Here is a 15,676-nt window from a genome sequence, read left to right on the forward strand (position 1 = left end):
GCGGCGGCGTGCATATGTCAGATTTATAGTAGTCGTAAACGAGGCTGGGCCGACGCGACGTGTGTCGCGCGCGGAAACTTTCGCGTTCGCGAAACGAACTTCCCAGCCGGCAGCTGGCTATAGTTTCCGCGTCGCGACGCGGCGTGAACAAGTAAACCGAGAATATACGGCGTTCCCCTAGCTATGCTAATTTCCCGTTGGGTCACTTTGGCCCGACCGCGGGACCGCGGGAGACCCGAGGAAAAATCGGAAGTACCTTTTTGAAAGAATAGTGAGGGTCGTGGAAAGCTTCCTGGGAAGCGAAAAGCTCGTTCTGATGATGATGAAATCATTTTTATTCGCATGGATTAGCCTGCTTTTCGAAAGATCGAGAATCGTCGAGAATACAGTGAATTCTCGATATACAGTGGCTCACGAAAGTATTCGAACGCTTGCGTTTACAAATTTTAATGAATAAAATAGGATCTACTAAACTAATCTGTATAGAACAATTTGGTATCTATAGTAAGGGGGAAGTCTCAAGATTATGTCAGTAAAATTTGAAAAGGATTCAACAATGTAGGCAGAAGTTATGATATATTTATTAGAAACACGCGTAATAAGTGACTCACGAAAGTATTCGAACGCTACATATATTATTGCATTATTTAATGTTAATATTTTGTTGGACCACCTTTAGCAGTAACGATGTGTCTCAACCGACGTTCCATACTATAAACCAATGATTTTGTAAAAGTGCACTCAATGGAATTCCATACTTCTATGATTTTTTGTTTCAATACCTCCTTTGAAGTAATTTGATATTTATTTAATCTTTTTCCGATTTCAGCCCATAAATTTTCAATTGGATTTATGTCTGGACTTTGCGGTGGAGTAGTTAACATATGTGGTGTGTTATATATGATCCATTCTTTCACAATTCCTGCAGTATGCTTGGGATTGTTATCTTGTTGGAAGTGGAAGTCTTCCAATAATCCTAATTTACGGGCACTTTCTTTAAGGTTGTTCGTTAAAATATTTAAATACTTATATTTATCGAGTATTCCATCAATGAATACCAAATTTCCGGTGCCACTTGCTGTCATGCACCCCCACACCATAACCGATCAACCTCCGTGTTTCACTGTTTGGTGTAAATTTTTTAATTTCCAATTCCGTATTTGGTTTTCTCCAAACATAATTTCGACCATCCGAGGCAAAGATGTTAAATTTAGACTCATCCGAAAAGATGACTTTATCCCAGAAAAAATGATCTTTATTGAGATATGCTTTTGCAAAAGCCAGTCTTTTTTTCGATTTACCGCATTAATATACGGCTTCTTTCGTGGTACTCTGCCATGAAAATCATTATTTCGTAAGATTCGTCGACATAATTCGGGATGAACTTCTTTATGAAACATATCAGCTACTATATTTCTGAGTTTAGGAGCGGATATAGTAGGATCTTTTTTTATTTCGCGGATGATAATTTTCTGTTCTCTTTCAGTTAATTTCTTTCGTCGACCTGATCGAGCGTTGTTCGCAATTGTTCCTTCATTTTTTGATTTTTTAATAATATAATGTATTGCAGACTTACTTCTGTTTATAATTTCTGCAATCTCGTTATATGATTTCCCATCCTTATGCAATCGAAGTACCATTTCTCTTTCACGCTTTTGTGTTTCTGACTTTTTAGTCTTCATTTTCACTACTACTGTGCACAGTTCTACGTTGCTGTTACGGAAACGATGCCTTAACATCAACTGAACGTACCAACGTTTTCATTTAGTAGTAATGTGTACATTCCTTTCTAAGAAAGATGAAAACATATCAACAGCGTTACAGCGTTCGAATACTTTTGTGACTCACTTATTACGCGTGTTTCTAATAAATATATCATAACTTCTGCCTACGCTGTTGAATCCATTTCAAATTTTACTGACATAATCTTGAGACTTCCCCCTTACTACAGATACCAAATTCTTCTATACAGATCAGTTTAATACATCTTATTTTATTCATTAAAATTTGTAAACGTAAGCGTTCGAATACTTTCGTGAGCCACTGCATGTCCACAACACAGGTATTGCCAGCGACTTGTATCGTCCAGGAGACATACTCTAGTTATGTTTACACTCCTCGGCGACTGAGGCCTCTCGAGCTCCGCGGTCCCTCACTATGCCCCGCGGTAGTGGGGATAGTTCCGCGACATTTATCATCCAGGCCTCGGCGACATATATAGAGAGATCGCTGTAGTCGGTTTCCGCGCGTTTGCTCGGTGAACGATGAGTCCGAGCCCTTGTTCCCTTGGCCGACTATGAAATTGCCCTCCACCGATGCATGTAGTTAAAAGGGCGCTTTTGTGGGTTGCGGGTCGTGGAAATATATTCCGCGAAGCGTGGCAAAGGGCACGTGGAAGCTCTTTATCGATCCGATGTCGCCGCTCCGCGCCGCGCCGCGCCGCGCCGCGCCGAGCTAACGATGGAAATTATAAGCGAGGAAATAACCAGTGGGCGATATTGGAATCCAATAAACCAAGGAAAGTGAATAAACGCGCGAATGGAAATAGGCTGGCAGCCACGGCCGGCGAATTCGCCTTTACACTTGTCCAGCTTCCAGCCCTCCCCTCCGTCTTCCCTCCTTACCCTCCCTCTATTCCTTTCTATTTCCCTCTAATTACCTCCTGCGTCTACCTATTCGCCTCCATTTGGTCGCGAATCGGAAGACTGGACCGAATGCGTTTTCATCGCGCAAGGATGATGCACTCTCGACATTTTCGCGAGACCGCGTCGAAAGAGTTCTCGTAGCGACGGAGATTAGGCTACCGCCGCGTCAAAATTCCTGAACACGATCGACAATCCACGGAACAAATTCGCGGAGGTCTCGCGAGAAAAGCTTGCTTGGTTCGTCGCCGAGAAAATCGCAAAGCGAGGCCTCGCGCGATTACCGCGCGCCTGCGTGTCTGACCAAAATCGACCGTATCTACTGGCTTCGGGGTTCGCCCCGGTGCAACACGTGTGCCATTTGTTCGGTTCTAGTAGAACGCATCTACGTTCGTAGAGGACTGTTAATGTCGTTTGCATTCGTTAATTAGTCGACGACCACTCACCGATATTTGTGTGCTGCAACTTCCTGCATATCCGCGCCTCACGTTCGAGTTTCTGAAAGTCTGCAACAGAAAAATAGCGTGGGCGTCAGTAACATGTTTGATTGCTGTAGACCAGGAACCAAAAATAACAGTTATTCTAAAATTTTCTACGAGAAAAATTATTAGTAAAAAGTAGATTATTATTGAATTTTAAGATAATCTACACGAAACATAAAGAAACAAATTCCAAGAACGAAATGATTAAAAAATATCGATTTTTATACTTTTCGGTTACAAGTAACAGTTATTAGTGTCCGAAAAATTGGATCCTCCTCGATAACTGTTATCGATGAAGAAAAACGGTTTCGATTGCTCGAAGCAGTTATCGATGAGAGACGTTCATTTTGATCGCACATAATAATTATCAATGAGAGAAAGGGCCTAACAGGATAAGAATGGTCCAGCGGCCACGGCCATAATTTTTATTGGTATTGTGTGGAAAACAATGGATTTAGGTTGAAAGATAATCCCACAAAATTTTAAGTCGCTAACCCTTCATTTAAGGATAATATAAGGGTAAACACCCTTAACTGTGTCATTTTGTTTCTCGGTTGTTAATTAAGATATTCATATGGAAGAAAAACGAAAATATTCGAATTTACCTCCTTCATGTCATATATTTTTTTCAGAATTGTGATCAAATTAGTAAGGGTAGCAAAAAATTATTTAATTTTTTAGGGGTGGGGGTTGCAAGCAACCCTTCGAGTGACCACTTCCAAAAAATTCAAGAACAATGCTCTGTTACCTATCTAATATATACAAAAGTTTCAAGGTGCTTGAATTGGTGGAACATAATTAAATATTGAAAAATAGATTAAATTACAGTATTATAATGTAGGGATAATACGAAATATCATGCTTCACACTGATAACTGTTATAACTGATCGAAATGAATTTCTCTCGACGATAACACTTACCAACAAGAGAAATAATCTTCGGTTACTTATAATCTTTATTTGTAACCAGTACGACTTTAGTCGACAAAATATTTGCTATTCCATTACTTTATTTCTTCTCGGTTATAACAGTTATGGTCCCTGCTGTAGACAAGAAGCTGAAAGGTCTTAGAATCCCAAGGGCTTAATTCGAATTATGGGAAGTTCCCGTACACAAGCAGAAACATTCGAAGTAATCGCGCGACGTTCGAGAGGGGGCGAGAATAATTAGATATCGATCAAGGCTCATAGAATATTTATAGTGTGTTTTCCATACTCTGCGTGGAGAATGCGTCCCTTTTAATAGCTACTTGCGCCGCGACCGATCCGCCTCGTTATAAAACTTACAAAACTTTCCGATGATGTTTCTCTTCTGGCCTTCTTGCTCTATTTTCAACGCGGCTGCTCGGCGCGGCGCGGCGTCTCGTCCTTGCAGCGATTCGGCTAATTAGATCCGCGGGTTTCCATGGGGATTCGCATCTTTTAAAAATAAGAGCAGTCCGGGCAGCGAGTTAACAATTTTTCAATCGATCGACCATCGCTTTTTCCAGCGGCACGCGCTGCCCTTTAAAATTTCGCCCCGGCGCACAGTGCGGACAAACGGCCTGTATTCGGCACTTCTCGTAGTTTGCTTATTAATGTATATATAGAGGACATTTTCTACAGACAATTATATTTACCAATATAGTTAATAATTTTAACAAAAAAACAAATTTATTATTAAAAATTAACAAATTTATTTTTACAAACTAACAAGTTTAGAACAAAATTAATAATAAATGAACCATATGTAATATTAACAATAATAAACTTAAACAAATTATAATACTAGTGAATAAAATGAATAAACTTAACAAAACGCTATTCGCTATCCGAGTCATTCTCAGTACTTTGATTGCGACCCAAAATCATTGACTCTCGTGATCTTGCACATCTCGATCTATCCTTACATTCTTATTACTTTTTCAATAGTTATAAAACATATATTAAAAACAAATTAGAAATACATAAAAATGATTGATATATAATTATTGCAAAATTGTATTATGCATAAGAATGATTATTATATGATTATTATTAACAATTTCCATCCTAATACGCATGTTTTGCAAAAGAAATGTATTTCATGTCGTGATATACACGAATATTGAACTTTCCCAGTAAATTCCCCACTGTAACTGTGGCGAACAAATGGCAAAATTTTTTACAACCAAATCTGTTTACAAATGTATACTTATTGTTAATTATTCACAGAAAATGAAATTTAACAATATAACTAATACATTTAAAAAGAAAATAACAAATTTTCCACGGTAGATCCTAAAGGAAAGGTATGGACACTTCTTAAAAAGTTTATAAAATTGAGAGTCGCAAAAAGTGGCAGACAAAACTATGAAATTCTTAAACTATAATAAGTAATGTATCCGAATATGTATAAATCTCAGGACATATTTTACCGTTTTTGTTTTATGTTAATTTGAAGTTTTATATGCAATTAACAAATAAAACCGACGTGGAAAATTTGTACAAAAAATAAATCTACTTTATCAAATGTACAAAGAATGCATATTCCTTGGTAAACACTTTCCATTACAGAGAATTATTATTGCACACTCATTTACAGTTAATATAATATTTTTCGATTTTTGGCACTTTAGAGAGTGCCTCCATGGGCAAATTTTTTTACAAATATCTAAATTTGGCTACTAATGCATATACAGGGTGGCCCACATAACTCTGAACAGCTCAATATCTCGAAAACTATGCCATCGATTTTAAAGTTCTTAGTCTTAAATTGCATGGAACTGAAGGGCCTTTCTGACTACATAAACGTGAAGTGGCCTCCCTTCCTTTTTAACGGGGCAGGGGAGGTACCTTTATAATTTTAAATGGAACCATCTATAAAATGTTACATATTTAGATTCTACAGGAAAAAACAAGTCAATTTTGTCTGAAACATTTTTTTGTCAGAATTATTAGGATAACAGTTTGAAGTTTCGAGTTGTAGGTACTTGAAGCGCTCGGAAATAGCGTTATGGAATTATACGCGCTTGAGTCCTTTGCTTATTCGTGAAGAAATAAAATGTACTTTAAATTAAATGTTCAAAATGTCCACCACGGGCTTGTAAACATTTATTTACTCGAAACATCAAAGTTGTTCTAACATTTTTTAACATTTCGGGAGTCACTGAAGCGCAAGCGTCACGTATTCTTTGTTTCACATCCTCTTTTGTCGTCGGTGGTTCAAACATAACTTTGTCCTTTACATATCCTCATAAGAAAAAATCTAATGGTGTTAGATCGGGGGATCGAGGAGGCCATTGAAGAGGTCCCCCACGACCTATCCATTTGTTCCCAAATTTTTCGTTCAAAAATTGCCTGGTGATGATTGCAAAATGTGGAGGAGCGCCGTCTTGTTGGAACCACATTTCTCTTCTAACGTGCAGTGGCACATCTTCCAAAAGCGCAGGCAAATGATTTTTTAAGAAATCACAATAACTTGCAGATGTTACAGTTTCTTGAAAAAAATAAGGTCCAATCACAAAATCTCCTATTAGGCCACACCAAACGTTTAAAGACCATCGATGTTGAAAGGGAACACATCGCATCCAATTTGGGTTTTCCACGGCCCAATAATGCAGATTATGTCTATTTACATGCCCTGAATTCATAAAAGTGGCCTCATCGGAAAAAAGTATTTTGCACAAAAAGTCATTTTCCACAACACCCTGCAGCCACTCACAAAATCTTACGCGGTAATCGTAATCTGCTATCGAAAGCTCTTGTGATAAAACCATGTGATATGGATGATACTTTTGCCGTTTCAAAATTCGTTGAATTGATGAACGACTAATATGCGATGTTTGTGCAAGTGTACGTTGACTAATATGAGGATTTAGTGTAATTGCAGCAAGAATACTGGCACTATTATTTTCATTAGTGACAGCTTTAGGTTTATTGCGAGTTTTTTTATACAATTCACCGTGCTCGCGAAGCGGCTTTTCTAAATTATGAAATGTTGCATGACATTGTTTGATCTCATAACGTTCAAAAAACATCACTGCTGCACGCCGATAATTTTTTTGGCATTCACCTATCGTTAACAACATATTCACTTCTGTGTCAAAAGTAGCCATAATCACAATGTTACTGCTTGAATAACAGCTCCAAACTGAAAACGTTTTCATAGATAAGTGAGTCAAACTCAAGAATTGTAAATATTATTGTTTGTGTTTCTTCATGAATAAGCAAAGGACTCAAGCGCGTATAATTCCATAACGCTATTTCCGAGCGCTTCAAGTACCCACAACTCGAAACTTCAAACCGTTATATCTCATCATGGAAGTATCTGACAAAAAAATGTTTCAGACAAAATTGACTTGTTTTTTCCGGTAGAATCTAAATATGTAACATTTTATAGGGGGTTCCATTTAAAATGACAAAGGTACCTCCCCTCCCCCGTTAAAGGGGAAGGGAGGCCACTTCACGTTTATGTAGTCAGAAAGTCCCTTCAGTTCCATGCAATTTAAGACTAAGAACTTTAAAATCGATGGCATAGTTTTCGAGATATTGAGCTGTTCAGAGTTATGTGGGCCACCCTGTATAATGGTAATTAGTCACAAAAAATTAAATTTAACAATAAAATGAAAAGATTGAAAAAAAAAACAATGTTTATGCATAAAACAAATTGTTCAATGATTTTTAAATGAATAATAATATGAATTTCCTGCTAATATGCAGTTCTGCCAAAGGAAATTTTCATACATCGTCAAATAAATATGCAGTGAGATGTGCCGACTTGTCCGCACTGTGCGGCGACGCGAACCGTTGCGATCGCAATCGATTCGGGATCGTTCTCTCTCTCTCTCTCTCTCTCCCTCTCTCTGGATCGTTGCGGGGCTCGTTCCCGTGGATCCTCGCGCGAGCTTTATCGCAAAAGTTCCGCGGCAAGGACAGCCAATGCCGGGTATAATCATTACCGCGAAATCGAATTTCCCAACGAGCTACCCCGACCAGTTTCCCCGTGGGTAATCCAGCAAGGGCCACGATAAAATTGGATTTGCCGATGGCCGAGTCATTTCGAGGACGATTTCCTGTTTCCTTTCTGTACACAAGCCACGGAACACGCCGATACTCCTTCGAGAATCGCGAGATCGATAATCTGTCCCCGGTCCCGACGGGGACCGTCCCCTCGCTCCCCTGAACGATCATTCATTCCGTGGAAACTGGCTCCCCCGTCGACCAATCTCGGACCAGCAATCTTCATTGCGATCCTTCCGCAAAATCGAAACTTGTTGCGCGCGTGTCGCGAGAAACTGGAGTGCGCCAGTCATCTGTGCAATTTTCGCCCCGTCGTCATTTGTTGTTCTTCCTTCGCCAATTCGAATGGATGGAAAACAATGCACCGAGACACTCCGATCCTGTCGTGCGAACGCATCAAATCCGCTTGTTCTAGTTATAACAAATGCGCATAACTGTGACTAACAAGAAAGCCACTTGCAGTCGAATCGATCGAAGGTAATTTCGCGGTTTGTTAACGAACAAAGAAGAATATCGAATAGAATTGCGTTGGCCAAGCCCATATACGCATATTACACGGGGTACACCCCCGTATCGTCGCGCGGTACGAGGAACCTGGGCAAGAGTCTTAAGGAAGCGAAGAGCACGATAACGAGACTTTAAGGGGGATGATCGATTAGAATGCAGCCCGAGCGAGTATCCATTAAGCAAAAATTACGGGACAAAGTTCTCTCGGCGCGAGAGATGCTACGTGTTCCCGAGCGATTTTTCGCCGATAATTTCGCTCGGTTGCGATTCGAATCGTCTCTCCCGTAGAGTCCCGTCTCGTCGGGGGTAACCCAGTTTCCTCTCCCTCTTTTCCCGGCTGTCTTTCTTCTTCCTTTTCCTTTTCGAGTGGCCCCGTCCTCCAATTTGCTTCTCCTCGTCGGGTTCCAGTGTTCTTCGCGGACCCTCGTCTCGTCGTAGGTGCTCGTTAATTCTGGTTGTTTAATGCGGCGGACGGGCGGGGGCCAAGATCGTCGAGATACAACCTGATTTAATTATTATATACGCGACGACGCACAGTGGCCGAAACGACAAATTCTAGCGAGGAATAACGCAAAAATTAACACTAGACCTACCACACCAGTCAAAACGACTGGTTTGACAACTTTATTTTAAAATTCCTACTTCGTGTTATATTTTTTCTCCGCGATGACGTAATGACTTGTGCAAGGACAGCTGAAGGAATAATATAATAAACTTTAATTTTGTTTTGTTCATTTAAGATAAAAGCAATTTTTTATCATGGCTACTTGTACCAGTGCCAGTCAATTTGACTGGTGTGAACTTATTGAACCGTATAGTATGAAGGGAAGAACCATAACGACCGACAATTTTTTTACAAGCTTGTCGCTGGCATATAAATTGTTAGCTAAAAGAACCACACTGGTTGGCACAATACGCGGAAACAGAAGAGAACTCACAAAAATTTGTAAAACGAAGGAGGACACCATGGCTCGCTTTTCGTCGCGGCTGTTATCGATCGAATGAGATTACACTCGCAATTTATAAAAGTAAGCCGAAGAAGAAAGTTTTTATCCTGAGGTCAAAACATGAAACCGTCAAAATTGGAAAAAGCGGAAAGGGCCTACCTGAAACGGTCGAATTTTATAATAAAACAAAATTTGGGGTAGATATAGCAGACCACATGGCAAAAAAATATAGCGTGAGGTCGGGATCAAGAAGATGGCCACTTCAAGTATTTCTTAATATTTTAGATTTAGCTGGCATAAATGCCTGGATTTTATATAAGGAAACCACAGGTGAGCAGACATCCAGAAAAGATTTTATGTTTCAATTAGCAGATGAACTTGCCGCTGACTATGAAAAATCACGGATAGAACAAAGAGCATCTGAGATCCAAAGTACGTTAAAGAACTCACCTTATTCGCGCAAATGGTGTCGGATAGGGTACTGTAATAATAATAAGACTACCACCATTTGCAATCTTTGTAAACAATATGTATGCGGAAAATGCACGCAGAAGAAACTTTACGTTTGTAAGAACTGTGACGAATGATAACTTTTGTATCTAATAATTTAAGTTATATTTGTATTTTATTTATTCCATTACGTTTATTATTATTATATTATACTTCTTATATTTACCAATGGACATTTATTTTAATATTCTTGTTACCAAAGATTTTGGTACTAAATATTCTTCATTATTGTACTTATTGTTATTATTATAGTTGTGATTATATAGTTTTTATGATCTCAAAACATGCAATTCCTTTTGTAAGATAATAATAAATCAATAAATATAAAAATATTCTACTATTACGTAGTTTTTAAAGACCAGTCATTTTGACTAGTTTTGGTAGAGATCGTTATGTCTCAGCTGTCGGCAGTTCTAGTTTTAAATGTCCTTAAGATCGGAACATTCTTGTTTTACCTTGCGTCCCAGGTGCAGTCTTTTCTCGATTCATGTCGCAAATACTTGGATGATAAAAGTCGCAGAACTATCCCCACTGCCGCGAGTGTTTACTCTGTGAGAGGATTCGAAGCTCGATAATATGGGTCGTGGATCAAAGAATATTATCTCCTGGACGATATATGTCACTGGCAAGGCCCATGTTGTAGACATACATCGAGAAAACACTGTAGTCGGTGACTACCGACCTAACATAAAATAATCAATAGACATTTGAGTTTGTCCGTATGCATCACAAACTTGGTGCAAATACTTTTTTATAATTTTATATCAACGCGTTTCTGGTCCCTTTTCTTCCTAATCTCTTAACGTCCGAAGCACGAAGTACAGTGAATTCTCGCTATAAGTCAGTTGCGCGGTTCTGGCGAGAGACATTTAGACGAGGTTCTCGCCGAACGTTGCATTTGAAATACACAGTGCACGCTGAAAATGCAAATGTCACTATCCGTCTCTATGTCATAAACCTATGACCTCACGTGAGGACATAGGTCATAGGTTGTCATAGGTTTATGACATAGAGACGGATAGTGACAAGAAGGCTGAGAAAATGTCTTTCTCTGACACAATGTATACTCCGCGGTGGTGTGGGTAGTTCCAATGACTTTCAGTCGCGAAGCTTACACTGACTTATAACGGGAATTCACTGTACAGTGAATTCTCGATATTGAGCCGTTTATTTCGAAAATGGCCTAAGTCCACTTATAAAAAGATTGAAAGAAGATTGAAATATTTAGGGGTTTGTGTTTCAATAAAATTAAAAATATACGTGTAGGATACCAATGTGTCATACTGCTTAAGTGTATCTGAAAGAGTTCAATTTACAGTTCCTATTAAAATAATAGCAATTATTAAGTGAATAATATGTGTTTTCTTACAAAAAATGGAGTTAAGCTACTTTCAAAGTTAACAACCAGATTCGTTATAAAATTTGATAGAGCCCAAGTCCATTCGACATAATTTAAAATGCTTCAAATTGAAAAAACAATACTCAATTTACTTTATATATCTTTACAACACTTCAGAAACACAATTTATGCAATTCAGGACATTTTGTAACTACATAAATTACATAACAATTTACTGCTCATCTACATTTCGTGTATGCGGGAGGGATTTGAAGAAGTCATGGTTCTCCGATGGTATGTATCGTAATAAGTCCATCATGTCCTTGTATTTCGCTGTTGTAATTCGTCTTATATTTTTCTAAAGTGTTGTCAATACAATATTTTCGAACTTTCTTGGTCTACCCCGACGTGGTAATAAATCCAGGATTTTAAACTTTGCATCCTCATCCATTGATATCTTAAAGAAAATTTGATATGGTTCATCTCTCAAAAAACGCATCCAGCATCTTTTCAACCAATTTATTGTTTCTCCGTTAGAATCCTTTGCCCTTTTACAAATTGCGTCCTCCAAAAATTTTATTGACATGAAATCCTCTTGCTTCGTTTCATTTAGAACAAAGTTATTACCTTTCCGGCACTGTTTTATAATGTCCGAAGGACATAATGAACTGGACTTAGGCCACTTTCAAAGTGATGGTTATAATTATTGAACCAACTGCGAAAACTTGTGTCCAAAATGATCGTATATACTCTGAATATACTTAACCGCAAATGTTGGTTATGACAGCTAACTTGAAGTTGTACGCGTAGTTATGGGCAACGAAAAATAATTGGCAAATTCGGGCCATTTGCAAAATAAACAACAGAGGTCTTGCCAGCGTCATGTATCGTACAGGAGACATACTCGAGCCGTGTTATGAAGCCTCTCGATCTTCGCGGCCCCTCGCGTATACCTCGCGGTAGTGGGGATAGTTCCGCGACGTTTACCGTCCAGGCGTTGGCGACATATATAGAGAAGTCGCTGTAATTCGAAAGCCAAGTCTAAAGCAATATATTCACATTCGATCTTTCCACTGTGTCACTCTTCACAACATTTTCATAATTGTTAGAATATCGACACTCCATCGGAAAAACAGATGGAATCTTTGACACGTCTCGGAATGCAAAGGGTCTATATGGAGACTCTTGTAGGCCACTGTACACTAGGGTGGACCTTATTTTTCGACCATCTGATTTTTTTTATGCGACCCCCTAGATCTGTTCCAGATAAAAAAAAAAGTTCTGCAAAAGAAGAACTCAATTGGACAACAGGAAAGGGTGTCGCAATCGGTTTGAAGTTTGAAAATTTCAGTAATTTCCCTTTAATTTTACATGCAACTCAAATTTTATGTTTTAATGATAAGAGTTACTGTTATAACATAAAAATATCATCTTTTGGTTGTATAATAAGAAATTTTACTTGAAAGTTTCAACAATATTGTCAATATTTTGGTTTATTACATTACGGAGTAGAGCTATGAGCGCGCCAAACGGTCGCCAACAGGCCCGAATATTCAACTTTTTAAAAAATTTCAAAATAGTTGGCCTGAAATTAATAAAAATAATTACATCCCGGGAACGCACGACGATTACGTTCTGAAACATATTAATGATATACAAAAAAAAATCGAAATTTTTAAAAATTACACAAAAATGAGTCACCCAAGAGATGACTACAAAGAACTTTTAGAATTAGCAATAATTTTTCTTGGGGGGATTCCTTTGGGTGGCATTTCATTCAAAATGCCTGGCGCATTTCACCATGCGAGGTGGATGGCTAAAATAATATACACTTTAAAAATATTTATTTTTCGAAACGAATTTCCTCTCAACCAGGAAGAGTATAGTAGCATTAGAGATACATGTGTATTTCTAATTAACATTTATATTGAGCCGTGGATTTTGACCCCAATGGCTGCTATGGCGCCACGTGTAGATCTAGAATTCATCAAAAATATAATTCATTACAAAAATGTTAATTTAATAAAAACATTTATGGTACTTGTCACCGGAGAATGCGGCGCTATTTGATAAAAAAGTTTCAGTAGAAACAAAAAGATCAATGGTGCAAGCACTACAAAATGTAAACAATAATAATAATTATAAGAGATACATGACAACGACTATAGAAATTAAAAATCTTGCGAATTTGGAAATACAACATTTCGTATCATCTGAATCAAATAATTTTTTCAAACGGTTCAATATAAATTCAGATTTTCTTTTAATTGATCCAGCACTATGGGAAACTAATAATAATTATACCGAAGCGATAGGTATTATAACAAAATTAGAAGTTGTGAATGACGTTGCAGAAAGAGCAGTAAAATTAATGAAAGATTATAATTTAACGTTATGTAAAAACGAAGAAGAAAAACAATTCATATTACAAATTGTAACCGATTATAGGGAAAAATACCCAAAAATTGATAAAACAACATTAAGTACAGATTTTTAAAAATTATTTATACTCTTATTATAATTAGGCCTATAAATAAAATATTTAATTATAAGTATTTAACTGTCTTTTTCCACTTTTCCTTATATTAATGTGAGATCAAATTTAATATTTAAAAAATAAATATTAAAAATTTTGCTTAAACAAATTCATTAAACAATTTAATTTTTGCTTTGATATAATAAGAATATTACATTAAAATAGTGTTTAATGACCAGTGGGATTGAAAAAATGTGTACTTTTTCATTTTTCGCAAAATTAAAATTTTTTGCATAAACAAACTCGTTGCGACACGTCTTCCCTTTGTCCGATCGATTTGAAATTTGGAGGGAATTAGTTTTTTACCGAGTAGAACAGATTGCAAGGGTCGCATCAAATGAATTTAAAAAAAAATTTTGCACAAGAGCAACTAAGGTCCACCCTACTGTACACCCACTCGACTCGGATTTTCTCGCCACGTGGACTCGTCGTGTCAAGAGAGACCGAGAGAGAGAGAGAGAGAGAGAGAGAGAGAGAGAGAGAGAGAAAGGGGGTGGGAGAAGAGAGTAGAAGAAGAGGATCGCCCCCTCCGGCCGATAGCATCGGAAAACGCAGGGTGCACGGGAGTCCGCGACATTCTTATCACGCCCGAGAGATCAAGGGCTGCAGGTCGAACGGCCTTCGTGTTGTCCCATCGTTCTCAACCCTCTCCGTCTCCGTTCACGTCCCCCGTGTAACGCCGGCCAAGGATGAAGAACAAGGGCCAAGAGAGCGAGAGAGAAAAAGTGATCGAAAGAGAATATTCGCCGACTTTCGTGACATTCGTGCTCCGTCGGACGCAAAGTAACCGGCCTTGTGAACGCAAAAGGACCGATCCCTCGGCTCACAAAGCGGCGACGTCCGTCAACGATGCACACGCGTGCGAACAAGGAAGATCGTATTTTTATCCGGCCACGGGAGACCGTCAAGGACGAGTACGGAGACTTCCACCTGCGATCGGTGATCATCGATCCATCCGCCAGACGACCACTCGGTTGCAACCCCTCGACGTTCGCTGGCGCGGCTTTAATCGGCTAGTTTTCATTTATTTTCCATTTATTTAGCTATTTCGCCAAACATACCGGACGCACCGGCGAAATCCCTAACTGCTTCTTGACCCACCACCGAGTTCACAACACCGTTTTTTTTTTTTTTTTTTATTAAGCTATAAAACCCCACATGGGATTATTAGCAGCATGCACATGGCTGTGCATGCTAACTTTACATTACGTAGGTGGCTTATAACTAGGATTGAGACAATAGAATGAACGTTTTCGAATACAATAATAACACTAAGGATATAAACAGTGAGACTAAAGAAATGAGTGTATGAGAAAGATCGAATTTTTTGTTACTATTAAGCATAGTTTCCACGCCAATAAATTTTGTCAACATCCTCGAAATATTTTTGGAGTTTAACATTGCAAGTAGAAATGCCTCTGCAATTCCAAAGACAGCTTTGAGGTTAGTGTTAATGCGATAGCTCGAAATATTAATATTCATGAATAGTGTAGATAAGCTTAAGTTTTCTGTGGAGTGTGAGCAAGATCTTCGAGAGAGAGGGTCACATCGGAGTCGGTTCCAAGGTCTAGAGATGTGTTGGAGATATCTTTTTCCTTATCTTCGGACCAGCTGTTGTTAAGTTCCAATTTCTTGATAATTCTAGAGGTTCTATTTTTAATAGATCTACTAGAGAGACTAGAGTAAGTTTCCCGAAGCATCTTCACAAGTTGAGATAGGTCGTCAGTGAAGGA

The 15,676-nt window shown here is 38.4% G+C and overlaps 1 protein-coding gene across 17 annotated transcripts in view; it reads right to left on the minus strand.

Annotated features, from left to right (window-relative positions):
- Positions 1-15,676, minus strand: part of Camkii (Calcium/calmodulin-dependent protein kinase II) — a 251,592-nt gene that overhangs the window by 136,080 nt on the left and 99,836 nt on the right. For all 17 annotated transcript variants that reach the window (XM_076798725.1, XM_076798721.1, XM_076798726.1 and 14 more), the window contains one exon: positions 3,089-3,148. In XM_076798725.1, the coding sequence (XP_076654840.1) occupies positions 3,089-3,148 (60 nt within the window). The remainder of the gene's footprint in view (positions 1-3,088; positions 3,149-15,676) is intronic.

This window comes from Halictus rubicundus, chromosome 13 (assembly GCF_050948215.1).
Source record: "Halictus rubicundus isolate RS-2024b chromosome 13, iyHalRubi1_principal, whole genome shotgun sequence".
In the NCBI taxonomy this organism is placed as follows: Eukaryota; Metazoa; Arthropoda; class Insecta; order Hymenoptera; family Halictidae; genus Halictus; species Halictus rubicundus.